Here is a 15,349-nt window from a genome sequence, read left to right on the forward strand (position 1 = left end):
CACAGTTGTGAGTGGTTTGGTTGAAGTTGTAATAATGAGTCTCTGTGCTCGTGTTTTAATTCTTCTGGTAGCCTAAGAGGTTCTGAAATTACAAACATTACACAAAATGAAACTGATTTTCTGAGTATGTGGGCGATGGAGATAACCTTCTTTCAAGAGTAAGGAAAAGGGAAAGGCTTCTGTAGTATCATTGCTTTCGCTCTTTAAAATCACTATACTATATTTAATGGGGGAAACCCTATCAAATCATTTTCAGTAGATTTTTATGTATACCATGTACATTTACACCATGTAGACCCCATTTCCATGAAGAGGTGTACATGGGGGTATTTGGGTGCCATAACACACACCATGTTTGGAGATAAAAGGAGACTGGATTTCACCCAACAAACACTATACCAGCTTCAGTGGTGGGAACATCATGGTGTGGGTTGTTTTTCAGCATACGACACTGGCACACTTTATGATTGAAGGAAGGAGGAATGGAAAAATGCACCAAGACATTCTTGATAAAAATACTGGTGTCATCTACCAGGTTGATGACAATGAAACGAGGGTGGCCGTTTCAGGAAGACAATGAAAAAAAGCCTCTTCAACCTGTCATCACCACCAAAGGCTTTTGTACGAAGTGTTAAATAAATTTCAGTAAGCGTGTTCAATATTTATTATTACACATATTGTAGCACTGTATTGGAGCACTGTATTGGAGCACCTTTGTCTGGTGACTTTGGAGGGAGCTGAAGCTTTTGCTGGATTCTTGGTTAATACTCTGTTTCTCTCCATTAAAATGAAACTATGATAAAAATGAGATGGTTCAAGCTTACAAATTCAATATTTTCAGTGCTGTAAATGTCTGAAAACATTTATAAGTGATGTCAAAGAATGAGAAATGCTCTTTCTCATGTCCATAACATAATAAACAGTTTTGAATCTTTTCACATATTGTATTGAAGACTTCCATCCAAAATTTGAGTCAGACCAACTATACCAACATTAGTTCCACAACAACAATTTGTAAACTTAGAGGAGCCTGGTCAGATGGACATTTATCAGGAAATGAAGTCAGCCCAGTGAAGAGGAAGAGGAATAGAGTACTTTTCAGCAACAAAGGGAACAAAACACAAGAAGCAGACGAATACAGAGTATAGATTTTACTATACCAGAAGAAGAATGTACCAGAGGAAAAATGTAAATGAGATATTGATAAAAATCTGAGGCTGAACAGAGCAACAGGAAGTGATACTGGGGATTTTTTTTAAAAACAGTTTTTCTTGATTGCTTTGACACAGTTCTCCGATCAGAAATGTCACTCTAACCACTCTCTATGTCCTTACATTGGTCTTTTATCATTATGCTTCATATGCTTCACATACTTCACTACTAAAAACATTTTGTTGTGTTTATGCATTTCTCATCTGTACGTATTATAACTTATATACAACATATCTTTTACTTTGTGTTAGTGTTTGCTAGCAAATCACTTCCTACTTTTTTCAGTGGTTATAGTAACACATGCTCTCATTCTGGTATCACAGCTGTGTGTTGTGACTAATTACATACGCATATATACTGTAACCATATATAGTGGGAATTTCCTGTAATATACAATAGTACAGCAGTAGTATTGTAGTTGTTTATATAATTTTCCTTGTTTATTTTTTGATGCACTTTTTTTCAGGAATGATCTGTAAGAAGCTGCAAGAGACAAGGTAGTGAGATGTGGTTTAGAAATGATAGCACTGACAAAAAGACAGAACCCTGAGCCAGAGGTGGCACAGTTGAAGTTGATAAAGTTTTCATTGGGAGTGAGTTGGATGGACAATTAGAAATCAGTACATCAGAAGGAAAGTATAAGTTGAGTGCTTTAGAGACAAATGTAAAGGGACAAGGCTGAATGGACACATAGTGAATATACTGGGCAAAGGATGTTGAAGATGCTGGTGCAAGGCAGCAGAAAAGTAGGAAAACCAGATAGAAGATGTGTGGAATGAAGGAGGGTTGATGTGACAGAGGATAATGTTAGGAATAGGACAACTACTGTGGCAACCACTAAAGAGAGCAGCCAAAAGAAGAAGATGAAGATAGTTTCATGTGTATCATCTTGCTTGGGGCTTTCCTGATCTGTGTAATGCATAGAGGAACACAAAAAGTTATTTACACTCAGGTCACGCGGTGTCCCTGTTACCATGTTATTGTGCCACATGTGTATATGTACGCAAATCACCCTAAGACATATATAATATAATATAATATAATATAATATAATATAATATAACAATAGCTTAATTTCAATTTTCAGTTAACAGGCATTTCTGTCAGGGCTCTGTGTGCGGGCAGGCGGAGATGAGGATCCAAATGCAGGACTCGGACACTGAATTGCAACTCAAAAAACCCCTCAGCTTTATTGCTGGTGATGAAACAAAGCATGAACTGACAATGAACAACTGGAAACAGAAACACACAGGCACAATCTGAGAGTACGACGCAACAGAGAGCAAAGGAAAACACAGGGCTTATATACACAGAGGAGTAATCAGGCAATGGGAAACAGGAGGGAGACACCGCTGGGAGAAATTAGGCTAACGAGACAGGGGAGAAGTAAAACTGAACACACTGACATCAGACATGAACGTGAACATTCAAAGTAAAACAGGAAACAAGACACTTTACTAAGACACGGACTAGACAGAGTGAGACAGACTTGACACTGAACTAAACTTGCAATAATAACAATAATCAAAACAGTATCTCTAAATAATCAGAACATAAATCATAATCCAGAAAAACACCAAAACATAAGAAACAGAAAAAGCTGGATCAAAATGACCCAGAACCGTGACAATTTCACTATAATTCAAAACAGACTGTAGCTCAGAAAGTAGAGCAAGCTGAAGGTAGGTACGTTGATCCCTGACTGCTCCAGTCCTCATTGCAAAAATCCTTGGACAAGATACTAAACAATTTGCAGATTGTTCTCCATTACATCAAGTGTGAATGTTATATAGAACATGAAGGGGTGAAGGAAGCATGTTGTATGAAGTGCTTTGAGTGTTCAAGTAGTGCTCACAAGTGCTATAGAAGAACTAGTACATTTACCAAATTGCTTGCGTGCACACAGCCGAGAAAAAGGAAAGTTCAGTTCAATTAATTTCTGCTCTGTTTAATAAAAATCTCAGTATTATTTAAACTCAGTAAGTGGGCTGGCCTCTAAACGCTCAAATTGAGCACCGAGTGAAGAATTTCAGGGCAGAGTTTTGACAGTGTGCTCATAACTTTGAGTCATCCACGTGAAGTATTGATTACACACTCGTTCTGATAACATCTTCCCCTTTTAAAAAACAAGAAGTACTAGTGGCAACTATCACAACCATAAGCCTACAGTTGTTCTCAATAATTTTGGAACAATTTTCACCACTCTTAATGCAGCTGTCAAAATGGTTAAGGCATTTTTCATAACACAGACTAACCTGTTCAAAAGACACTACAACAATCAAAATCTTTTTCACATTTGTCAAAATTTGTCATTTTAAGACATCAAATTGCTATTTTTTTTTACTTACTTTCAAAATAGTACAGCAAAAATATAGGCCTAATATTAAAAGTTTCAAAACACAATGAAATGAGAAGGATTTATTTAAAACTTTACAAAAGTCTGTGATTTGGTGCGGTTCATAAATTCACATTATGTTTTATCATCCTTGAAATTTCTAGTACAACACTTGTATTAATAGAACACTGTATGCAAGTATGATTTAAAAAAACAAACAAACCCATTAACAACAATTCTTGTAATGGCATTAAAATCAGCCCAACTTTTATTTTCAAATGCAAAAAAGTATAACAGCCAACATACTGGACACTGTTCTGCTGAACATCAAACAATTATATTGCCATCATTGTTATAATCTTACAATGAAACAAAGTCTCAGATTTAATTGTTCTAAAACTAAGTTTAGGCCTTCCACAACTTTGTTTTGGAAGTTACATTACTTACATAATCAAAATAAAATGTATTTATTCTTCAGTCACAAGTGCAGGCTCTAGATCAAACAGCACATTTGTTTTGCATTCAATCACAGAAGCTTGGTATGTTGTAATATTTTAAGGATGTTTGTTTCCAGTCCAGGCATTACTGCCTGAATGACTGTCGTAGATTTAAGTGATCCAAATGTGGGTGAAAAAGAAAGTCATTAACATTGTCCCAACTTTGCCTTAAATCGTCTTCAGACAGTGCAGAATGCTGCAGCACGTCTCTTAACAGGCACCAAGAGAAGATCTCATATCACTCCAGTTTTGACCTCCCTTAACTGGTTGACTATAAATTTTAGGTTTCATTTTAAAATTTTAGTTCTAACCTTTAGGACCCTACATGGTCAAGCTCGTCAATATTTATCTGACCTGCTGAAACCACATTCATCTTCTCGGGCTTTAAGGTCATGGGATCAGAGACTGCTGGTGGTACCGCGCACTCATTTTAAAACTCGTGGTGATCGGGCCTTTCAGACTGTGGCACCACGGTTGTGGAATTCTCTTCCACTGTCTCTCCGCTGCACGGACTCCACTGATTCTTTTAAAAAACAGCTGAAGACATTTTTATTTAGAAAAGCATATGATTAATTTCCTTTTATGCTGTTTTTATAGTTTTATTGTTTTACATTGTTTTATTTGCTGTTTTATTTACTGTTATATTGTTTTATATTTCTATTTCCTGTGTTGTAAAGCACTTTGTGATTTTTTTTATCTGTGAAAAGCGCTATATAAATAAATTTTACTTACTTACTTACTTACAAAATTACAGAAATGGAGAAAAGCAAAATGATAAAACTTTATGCAGAGGTCAGAAAACAAATGGCCAGACTAATTCAAGCTGTTAGAAAGACAACAGTGATGTTACAAGCAAGATATGCAAAAGAGCATCTCTGAAAGCACATCTGACCTTGAAGCAGATGGGCTACAGCAACAGATGACCAAACTGGAGGCCAGTCCTGTCAGCTAAGAACAGGAAACTGAGGCTATAGTTTGCACAGACTCACAAAAATTGGACAATAGAAGACTGGAAAAACATCGTAGTCATATGGCCTCCACATTCACCAAATGTCAGTTCAAATCCATGTCAAGTATGCATTTCTATTGGTTGCAAGTAAACCTCTGACATAGTGTTAGTGTATTTGCTCTTTCATACATATTCATACATACAGAGGATTCAGACATCCATACAGAATTCATAAAAGTGAGTAGTGAGAAGTGCATCAACACAGAAACAAATAGCTATAGTAGTGAGGCATATGAGGTATATGTAGAAATAATAGTAGAAACAATGTAGACACAATAGCAGTGTGTGTAAAAACAAGGAGAATGTCTTATATGAGTGAGAATATGCGTCACAGATTTGAGTTCTGCATTAAGAGTAGCGAGAATGACCTTTCTGCTGTCAGAACTGAGCCAAAGCGATGGAGAAAAACTGTAAAAAAAAAAAAGAAAGAAAGAAAAAAAAGGAAATTAATACGTAAATAGATAAAAGAAAAAGGTAAACACAAACAAGAGGATAGAGATACAGAGAATTTATTAAGCTAATTTTGGAAAAGTGAATAGTTTTGGCACAACAGTAAATTCAGATGATAATTCAGATTGGAAAAGCTGCAGACAGGACAGGTGAAAAAGGACAAACGAATCTCCTTCTGGAAGGGAAACTTACAATTACATATGCCATAAAGCCAGCTGCAAACATACTCTCGTTTACAATTCACAAATTCCCAAGTCACGAAACTGAGGCTGTGCTGTACTTGGCCCCTCAGCTAAAATGAGTTTGACCACTCCTTTGCAGTATGTGGCAGTGTGCACCTTCCACAACAAATACAAGGAAGAAGAGTCTTTGGCCCTTTAAGACTTTTGGTTGCTGTGATTGGCTCAGTCCATTTTGTTGCAGGAAGCAGTCGTTGTACTGCACAAAGTGCTATTCCAGCGCAATAACCACAAATAGTTTGAGTATTATCAACAGTATAAAGGTATAGTAGGTAGTCACGCTTTATGCCGTGCGGAAAAATTGTGTCATGAATTAAAATGCTTCGTTATGTCAGTAACGTTGCTTGCTTCATCATGTAGCGGCAAATTTGAAACAGCTAACCAACATAACGCCGATTCTGTTGTTAGCTAGCAGACACGTACAATTCAAGTTCAGCAAAAATAAATGGTCTTATGGTTGAATACAATGGGCTGAGTATTGTTTAGCGACGTAACTCTCGCCCAACGGCACTGACAGTGCACTATTATTGTTAAAGCCAGATAATTTTACACGATGTGATATGATTTTAACGATGAAATTTGATGTAATGCTTCTTACCAAAATACCTCCTCTAACAGATGATGCGAAGACCCAGAGCGACTACTGTCAACGCTGTAAAGTACAAAGATGTGGACTCCGACCTGTAAGTGGTTTTTACTCGTTCATTTCACCCACTCAGTAATGCCGTACAGTATTTGTGGTCAGGAGCAGAAAATAATGTTCCATTGTTTTCATAACAGATTGCTTAAAACATTTGTTAAATCCTGTATTTTAAAAGATTTCTCTATTCAATGAAAAAGCCCTTGAGAGTTATAAATTAGTGTGCAGTAAGTGAATTACATCATAGCTTCACAAACTGAAGCTTAAAAAAAATGCATTATGTGGTTTAAATCGAAGCTGTTTACGTGATGGTCAATAATACAAAGTGGTGGATTTCTGTATGTTCTGCTTTTGGGAATTTTAAGGTACTAGAATTTCAGGATCTTGTGGATAAGATGGTATGCAGACAACAAACAAGTTTCACCAAGTCTAGAGCTAGTCTTTTATGATAATCTAAGTCAAAGTCAAATTTATTCATATAGCACATTTAAAACAAAAACTGTTGACCAAAGTGCTATACATTTAAAACAATCAAAACTGATAAAAACATAGGAAGACATGACAGGCACAGGCTAAGGTCACTTAAACCCTAATGTCTTCGAAATTGCTACAGATAGCTTTTTTGCAACAGCCATCATCTGTAATAGTATTAATTCTATTAATAAGATACATACTTAACATGTATTAATCTATTTTTTAATAGTTACTGTGTGTAATGTGTTTTAAACTTTAATGGACCAATCAGGAAACGGATTCCTAGACAATGACATTAAGGGAAATAAAATGAATTATAAAATGAAGCACTTTTAAAAGTTATATTTGTTCTATTTTAGTTATAGTGACAAAACAGGTGTTGTATTTTGGATCATTTGAAGTTTAAGGCCTTCTTTGTGAGGCCTTAGAAAGGGGTATTACGTGTTAAATGTTAAATATGTCACTAATTGTTCGGGTTGCTTGCATGTTACTAACTATCAATCCATTAAACACCTGTGAAAAACATTATAAAGTTATTAGAAAGGTTCAAGTTTGGTTCTGGTGTTATAATTGACAGATTTTGTTCTTTTTCTTTACTCCACCATCAGATCTTTTTCCCAAACGGTGAGTAGTGATGAGGATGCTGAGGAATGGAGGCCACCGAAGCCAAAGTCAAAAGCCCCCAACAAAACTGCTAGAGGTACTGCAACTGGTGAAAAGAAAACAACTGCCAAGAAAACTGCAAAACCAAAAGAGGCAAAAGCACCCAAAGAACCTAAAGCTCCCAAAGTGCCTAAAGAACCTAAGCTAAGGGCACCACGTAAACCTGCAGGAGGACGAAAAACACAGGCTGCTAAAAGTCTAAAGGATTCTGAAGCCTCAGTGTTGGCTGGAATGGAGAGGAAAAAAGTGGATAATGATTATAGAGAAAAAACAGGAGGAATTCAAACTGACTGTCCAGAGGAAACGAGGGCTGAAGAGAGCGGGACAAGTGTCAGAACGAAGGAAGAGGTAAGGCAAACTTTCAGTGTTTATAATTACAGCCAAATGAAACATATTAGAATGTAATTATAAGTTAACTTTTGTGACCCATTAATTACACAAAACTGTGGCTGTATTTATAATATTAAAAACTGGACAATGAACTACACATCAATATTTACATTCTGAGTTGATGTCTGCAGAAAATGTCCATGTTCTAAATGTCTTGTGTTTGCATTTTTATATTTTCTTTCATCTTTTCCTTGTTTTCCTTTCTTTCTCTTCTTTTCTTGTAGAGGGTGTCATTTATTGTGTCAGAATCCTATCAGAGAGACAGATGGGCAGACGAGGGGTCTTCACAAGCTTGGCTTGGAGTGAAGAAAGAGGAAGTAGATGCGGAGGATTTTACTTTTGATGAGCCCTGTTTAAAGAAACAAAAGACCAGTGCTGCCTGCATGGGACGGCCGACTAATTTACCATCATCTGAAGCGCAGTCTTTGAGGAATGAACTCAATATGAACTGGGACTTGATAGAGGTATTTTTATATATTATGTGGGAATTGTTTCTTTTTTTGTTTGTTTTTTGTCAGGTGGTAAAAAGACACCTCACTTAGTTTCAGACAGAAAATAAATGCTCTAATAAACGAACAGTTTGAAGGTGACCACCACCACCTGGCCAAAAAGCATATTTCTACCTTCATTTGCATAAAGTTATGACTCAAGAATTAAATTAGGCTATGTGACAGTGATTCGCATATGCAGTTTAGGTGATAAGCTACTGGAGAGAAATGCCACTTTAAAAAAGTCACAACTGCTTTTTCAAATTTAGTGTATTGCATTACTGATGTTTGAAAATCATAAGTATACAAGTAGCTGTTCTTAATGCACACTGACATATTTAAAAAACAGTGATCAGTTAATACACACAAAGATCCAGAATTCTGCATATCAAATATAATCAAATGCTCTCTGCTGAAGGTTAATTTGTGTCTTTCTGCCTACCTGCTTAACTGTGTGTGTATATATGCATGTAGAGTAGATGCAGAGTTGCAATTCCTGTGTGTGTGATTCCCCCCCAGGTGCTGTCCCACTTGACATGTGTGGAGCGATGGGTATGTGCAAACATCATTATGCTGCTTCGTGAGGAGAACACTGTGCCGTTCATGGTGCGCTACAGGAAAGACATGATTAACCACATGGATGCTGATGCTGTTCGAGATGTCCAGATGGTTTATGAGGAGTTATGGTAAGTGAATGTAAGATGTTCAATGAAACAAAAAAAAAAAAAGAATCTTATACTTTCATAAGATTCAGATTCACCCTATCTCTAAGGGTGGCTGGCCTCTCCCTTAGAGATGGTGTGAGAAATTCGGCCATTCGGGAGGGGCTTAGAGTAGAGCCGCAGCTCCTCCACATTGAAAGGGGCCAGTTGAGGTGGTTTGGGCATCTGACAAGGATGCCTCCTGGGCGCCTCCTGGGTGAGGTGTTCCAGGCATGACCCACCAGGAGAAGGCCCCGGGGCAGACCCAGGACACGGGAGATTATATCTCTCGGCTGGCCTGGGAACACCTGGGTGTTCCCCCAGACAAGCTGGAGGAGGTGGCTGGGAAGAGGGAGGTCTGAGCTTCTCTGCTTGAGCTGCTGCTCCCGTGACCCGGCCCCGGATAAGCAGAAGAAGATGGATGGATGGATGGATCTTATACTACTTACACTACTCATGCCCTCAATATGTTAAAAGCATGGAAAGAGCATTTTAGAATACTGGAATTAGATTTGTGAAACCACATGAGCTGACTATACTGAGTCCTGCAGCTAGATGGTGCTATATGTCAAGCTTTAAAGCCTGAAATAGTTGCATGTGGCTGATTTGTATTTCTCTGATTTCTGTGTGTTTGTCCTGCACAGTTGATAATCTGCCTTTCTTCTATGTGTATATTTGTTCTTCAGTTCTTTGGCAAAGAGGACTCAGTCTGTGGTTCAGACCCTGAAGAAAGATGGGGTGTTAACAACTGAACTGGAACAAAACCTGAGGAACTGCCGTTCAGCTGATGAACTGGATCATGTGGTCAGAATCAAATTTGTATTCCAAAGTGTTATCCATCAATTAACTGTAATAAGATTAGTTCATTCTTGACTCTCCACACATGAAAAGGGCTCTAGCACTAATAACTAGCTCAGTCCAGTGTTTGTGTTTTTGCCTGCAGTACTCCCCCTATAAGAAAGGCAGCAAGCTGACAAAAGCTCGCAGGGCCAAAGCACTTGGCCTTGAGGACGCTGCTTCTGCATTGATGAACACACCACACACTCTAGATTTAAGGGCATGGATAAAACCTGGTACTGAAGGTAACTGATAAACATGTGCACACTCTTGTCATGGTCTGCGCTGTTTTGTGTATTGCTTGAACCAGCCAATGATTACCAAATGATTTAAATGGTTATGCAATGCAGATGAAGACACACACAATCACATTCTAAATTCTTAAAGATTTATTGACTCATTTAAAGTACATTATTGATGTGTGTATATGTGTGACAGGTCTGTCATCAGTGGAAGAAGTGGCTACAGGTGTGGAGCACATATTGGCTGATATGATGGCCAAAGATCCTGAAACACTCACCTACGTGAAGACATTGTAGGAGTCTGTCTACATACACATAAAATCGAATTCATTTTTCTTGTATCTTCATGAATTATTAATATTGTATGTCTTTCTTTTTTTGTGCCAGATGTGAGAAAAGTTTTGTAAGCATACAGTCGTCTGTGTCTAAGTCGGCATTAAAGGAAAAGGAACAGGCGAAACCTGTCCAAGGCCACAAAACAAAAGCAGGCGCCGAGCAAAATAAAAACAAGGACATTGACAAGTTCCAACTCTACTTTGACTTCACCTGTAACATCCAACGTATCCAACCCCATCAGGTAGGAAGTTTAATTATCCTTTTAAGAATTGTCTGCAATCTACCTTAAAAGTTTTGTGCAAATACATTTTATAGCAGAAGCGTAACCATTTGGAGTGTGATTATAAGCTTAAAATCTTTCTCGAGTGCTTTTGTAATAAACATTTCTCTTTACATTTTAGCTATAACTGCCTGCCAAGCCACCAAAAAAACAAACAATCAGTTCAAGTCCTTTGAATATTTTAGAGTTTGGGATATTTTTATTTTGGCTTTGATGCACTGCATATATAGTGCTATTACTAATACTATTTTCCTTTTTCAGAAAACATTTTAATATTACATACATTTCACAAGAGTAAATACAAAATAGAGTTTTTAAAGGATGATTTTATTCATTAAGGGAAAAAATGCTACCTAAACCTATGTGAAAAAGTAATTGGCCCCATTATAAAATCGTGAATTAACTGTGATTAAACTCATTTTTAGGAAAGCTGATATTAATTCTTAACGTGCCGAGGATGACTGGGCGTGGTGGTGGAATGGCGGCTGTTTTTAGGGAGAAGCTCGCATGCAAACAACTCTTAACTGACTCTCATTCAGGTTTTGAACTTTTGATGTTTGGCATCCCTGCCCAACACGTGTCCGTTCAAATTTCAGACCTATTTCCAATTGAAAATCTTGGAAAAGATTGTATTAGTTCTTTTGTAAATAGACACAATGTTCTTGAGAGGTTTCAGTCTGGTTTTAAAGCTATTCACAATACTGAAACTGAACTTTTAAAAGTTCTTAACAATCTTTTATTAGTCCCTGACTCAGGAGACTCAGCTGTGCTTTTGCTTTTGGATCTGACAGCTGCCTTTGATACTGTTGACCACAGCATCTTGATCTCACGATTGGAGCATTGCGGCATCAAGGGCCTTCCATTAGAGTGGTTCAGGTCATACCGATCTGACAGGACTTTCTCTGTGAGCTTTGGAGCTTTTATCTCTTCTTCAGCTCCCCTTACTTGTGGTGTTCCCCAGAGATCTATACTGGGGCCAATTTTATTCTCTATTTATATGCTGCCCATAGGTCTAATTTTTTTAAAATATAACATTTGTTTCCATTCATACGCCGATGACACTCGGATCTGTCTTCAACTGAAGAGAAGTTGTCCTGCTCCACTGGAGCCCTTAGTTCAGTGTCTCAGTGAAATTAAAGCCCGGATGGCCTCTAACTTCCTTAACTTTAATGACAACAAAACTGAAGTGATAATTTTTGACCAAGTGTCAATCCCAGCACCTCTCATTTTAACCTGCGCAGTCTTGAGTCTTTTATTAAGCTGCATGCCAAAAATTTGTGGGTTATATTTGACAGCAATTTCACCTTTGAAAAACAGATTAGCTCAGTTGTACATTGGTCTTTTTTCAAACTGAGGCTTTTAAGGTGAAATCATTTTTGTCTTTTAAAAACTTTGAATGGGCAATCCATGCTGTTATTACATCCCAGCTGGAATATTGTAACTCCTTATATGTTAGACTTGGCCAGACCTGCCTTGCAAGACTGCAGTTGGTCCAAAATGCTGCAGCTGCATGAACTAAAAGATGTGAACATATTTCGCCGGTGCTTGCCTCTCTTCACTGGCTCCCTGTTCACTTCAGAATTGACTTTAAAATTTTATTGTTGACTTACAAGCCCCTGAATGGACAGGCTCCCGGGCAATTGTCTGACCTCTTGCAGCGATATGCGCCCTCTAGATCTCTTAGATCAAATGAGCTTTTGCTTTTAGCCATACCAAGGTCAAGGCTAGTTCACAGAGGTGATCAAGCATTTGGGTCCGTAGCACCTAAACTGTGGAATAATCTACCCCTATGCATCAGACAGGCAACTACTGTCAGTCTTTTTAATCTCATCTTAAAACGCATTTGTATTCACTGGCTTTTAATACAGTATGAGAGGTATTTGGTGTTTGGTACTAATATTATAAGTTATTTGGTACTAGTTATTTGGTATTTTTGTACAGCACTTTAGTTAACGTTGGTCTTGTAATTAAATGTGCTATATAAATAAATAAACGATAATCTCACAGACATTTGGGAAAATATTCTGTAGACTGACGAAACAAAAATGTAACTTTTTGGGAGTTTTGACTCCTTTTACATCTGACATAAAACTAACACTGCATTTCATAATAAGAATATTGTGCCAACAAGCATACATAGTGGTAGAAATGTGGTGTTCTGGGACTACTTTGCTTCTTGAGGACCTGGGTGACTTGTATTTGATGAAACCATGAATTCTGAATCCTGAATATCTGGCCATCAGTTTGTGCCCTGAAATTCAAGTACACTTGGGTTACAAAGTGGGACAGTTATCTGAAACATACCTGAAAGTCCACCTCTGAATGGCTTAAACAAAAAAAGAAATTAAAGGTTTTGAATGGCCTAGTCAAAGTCCAAGCTTAAGTCCAATTGAAAGGCTTTAGCGTGACCTTAAATAGGCTGTTCATGTTCAAAAACCCTTCAGTGTAGCTCAATTTGAACAATTCTGCGGAAAAGGGTGGCTAAAATTGCTCCACAGCGAAAACCAAACAAAAAGAATGACAGTTTGCTTTATTTGTAAGATACATTTACGCTGCTGAGACTCACACTTTTTCTTGTGCCTATTTTTTTTTTTACCTCGACTGGAATTACTCCTTCTAACACCTTTACTTTTATGATATAACTAATGAGACAAGTAATAACCCAGCCATAAGAGAAAATACATACAAAACAAATAAACTTGAAAAGCAACAAATAAGTCAAGTCTTCTTGATGATCATAAAGGTCATTTACAGCTGTGGCGTGTGTTTTGACTACCCTAGTTCTCAAATACACACACGCATGCACATAAACATGAACAAATGCACACCATCTGCTTGTGTCATTTCTGTCTGCTTAATGCATGCCACTTCTGAATGCTAGCCTTGTCAGTCACAGTTAGCCTTGTCTGTGCCTTCATATTTAGCCCTCCTGCATCTTGCACCACATCCTCTGCTCCCCCTCTGTCCCTCTAGTGACTGGTGGGTTACTCAGAGTTGGGCCCGGGCCTCATGTGTCACCACAGCTTCCATCATCTGCTGTCTCTGCCACACCACACTCTCTGGCAACCGCTCTCTGCCCTACAGTCATTTAATCGCATACGCACATGCATACACACACTTGCTCACACACAAGCGCACCCTGTGAGTCCCCTCATTTTCTCTTCTTAACATATGTGACATGTCCCCTGCCGACATGCCATTGGATTAGGGAGCTTTGATTGACAGGCGCTCTCCTGTAGTGACAGCTACTGCTGCTGGGCCCACAGGCGGACAAAAGGACGGGGAGAAGGAGTGGGGGGCAGTAAGGGAAGGCAGAGCATGGACAGATGAGTGGTGCTGAGGTGCTTCCGTCACTTATCTCTCCTGCTTCGCTCTACTCTGCCTCCCTCTTTTTCTGACTAAACGTCAGCCCTCCAATCCACTCATCACCTCCGCTTTGCGCCTCTCCTCCCCTTTCTATGCAAGGCCTTTAATTCGATGACTCGCCTTTGTCACGGAGCGTTAATCCACAGGCTGCTGTGACCCTGCGAGCTGTCAGATTCCGGCTAATATGAACCTTTTCTAGCCGTCAAGTTGGCAGTTAGGGGGAGCAGGTGGGAGATGTGTTTTGACAGGAGGCATGTGTGTGAGCACACACTTGCCCGTTTGCTTTAGCACATTTTTATTAAGCCCCAGCCGTGGTAGTTTGTTAAAAATAAAGTGCAAGGCATTGTATTAAGGGTGTGTGGAAGTATAGTATAGATCTCCTGTGGTGGAAAACAAAATTAGGTAGCATGGAAAGTACATCTTCAGAATTTTAATCTCCTTAATGAAGTAACACATAAAAGGGATTCTAGGTTTTGGTGTTGGTACATTTTAATTCATCGTCAAAGTTAAATACATTAAGGAAAAGAATTAAGCAAGAAGGTAACATCTGAACATTAGGTGTTCACCTTGATTCAAAAGTACGGGCTTGAAATGACAGTTTAATTCTGAATCCATAATAACAGATTTGGTGGATGATTTTTCTCGTGCTGCCTTCTAAAATCCATGTCACTGATTTTTATGACCACATGAAGTGAAGGAAAAGAGTGCATTCCTGAACTTTAGAAGTTGAAACTTTTTGGTTTGGCATTTTTCAACTTTTCTTGAAAAAAGGGCTGAAAATATAAACAAATTATAGGAATAAATGAGTAATTCAGTACTTTTTGTTGTCTTGTTAATCAGCTAATGATTTCAGGCACAAAAAATCCAACTTTTCTTATGATTTCTTATGAGTGAAAATGGGGGAAAAAGTACAGTGATTTATTGTAGCGTATATAAGACAAAAGCAGAATTTGTACAATTTCAACAAGCTCAAAAGTCGGTATCATTTTATCCTTCAACACAGCCTGAACTCTCTAAGGCAAACTTATGTAGTCTCCAGGAATAGTTCTCCAGGCTTCATGAAGGACATTCAAAATCTCTTGTTACTGTTTCCCAATGGTACGACTTTCGGTTACTGTTCATCTGCTGATAGTTTTTTGCGCCTGCCACTTCTTTTGTTCTTCACTTGTCCAACTTCCTCAGTTTTGTAA

At 38.2% G+C, this 15,349-nt stretch overlaps 1 protein-coding gene across 1 annotated transcript in view; it reads left to right on the forward strand.

Moving 5' to 3' along the window:
* Positions 1-5,925: 5,925 nt before the first annotated feature.
* The window catches only part of srbd1 (S1 RNA binding domain 1), a 50,683-nt gene continuing 41,259 nt past the window's right edge, over positions 5,926-15,349 (forward strand). Inside the window, exons 1-9 of the mRNA XM_086259041.1 lie at positions 5,926-6,005; positions 6,361-6,425; positions 7,465-7,867; positions 8,134-8,373; positions 8,917-9,083; positions 9,785-9,902; positions 10,042-10,180; positions 10,374-10,470; positions 10,565-10,754. Coding sequence (XP_086115167.1) covers positions 6,361-6,425; positions 7,465-7,867; positions 8,134-8,373; positions 8,917-9,083; positions 9,785-9,902; positions 10,042-10,180; positions 10,374-10,470; positions 10,565-10,754 — 1,419 coding nt within the window. The 5' untranslated portion in view covers positions 5,926-6,005. The remainder of the gene's footprint in view (positions 6,006-6,360; positions 6,426-7,464; positions 7,868-8,133; positions 8,374-8,916; positions 9,084-9,784; positions 9,903-10,041; positions 10,181-10,373; positions 10,471-10,564; positions 10,755-15,349) is intronic.

This window comes from Aulonocara sp. 'chitande type north' Nkhata Bay, linkage group LG13 (assembly GCF_057382095.1).
Source record: "Aulonocara sp. 'chitande type north' Nkhata Bay isolate Kocher_YH1m ecotype deep benthic linkage group LG13, A_spYH_male_GT1.1, whole genome shotgun sequence".
Classification (NCBI taxonomy): Eukaryota; Metazoa; Chordata; class Actinopteri; order Cichliformes; family Cichlidae; genus Aulonocara; species Aulonocara sp. 'chitande type north' Nkhata Bay.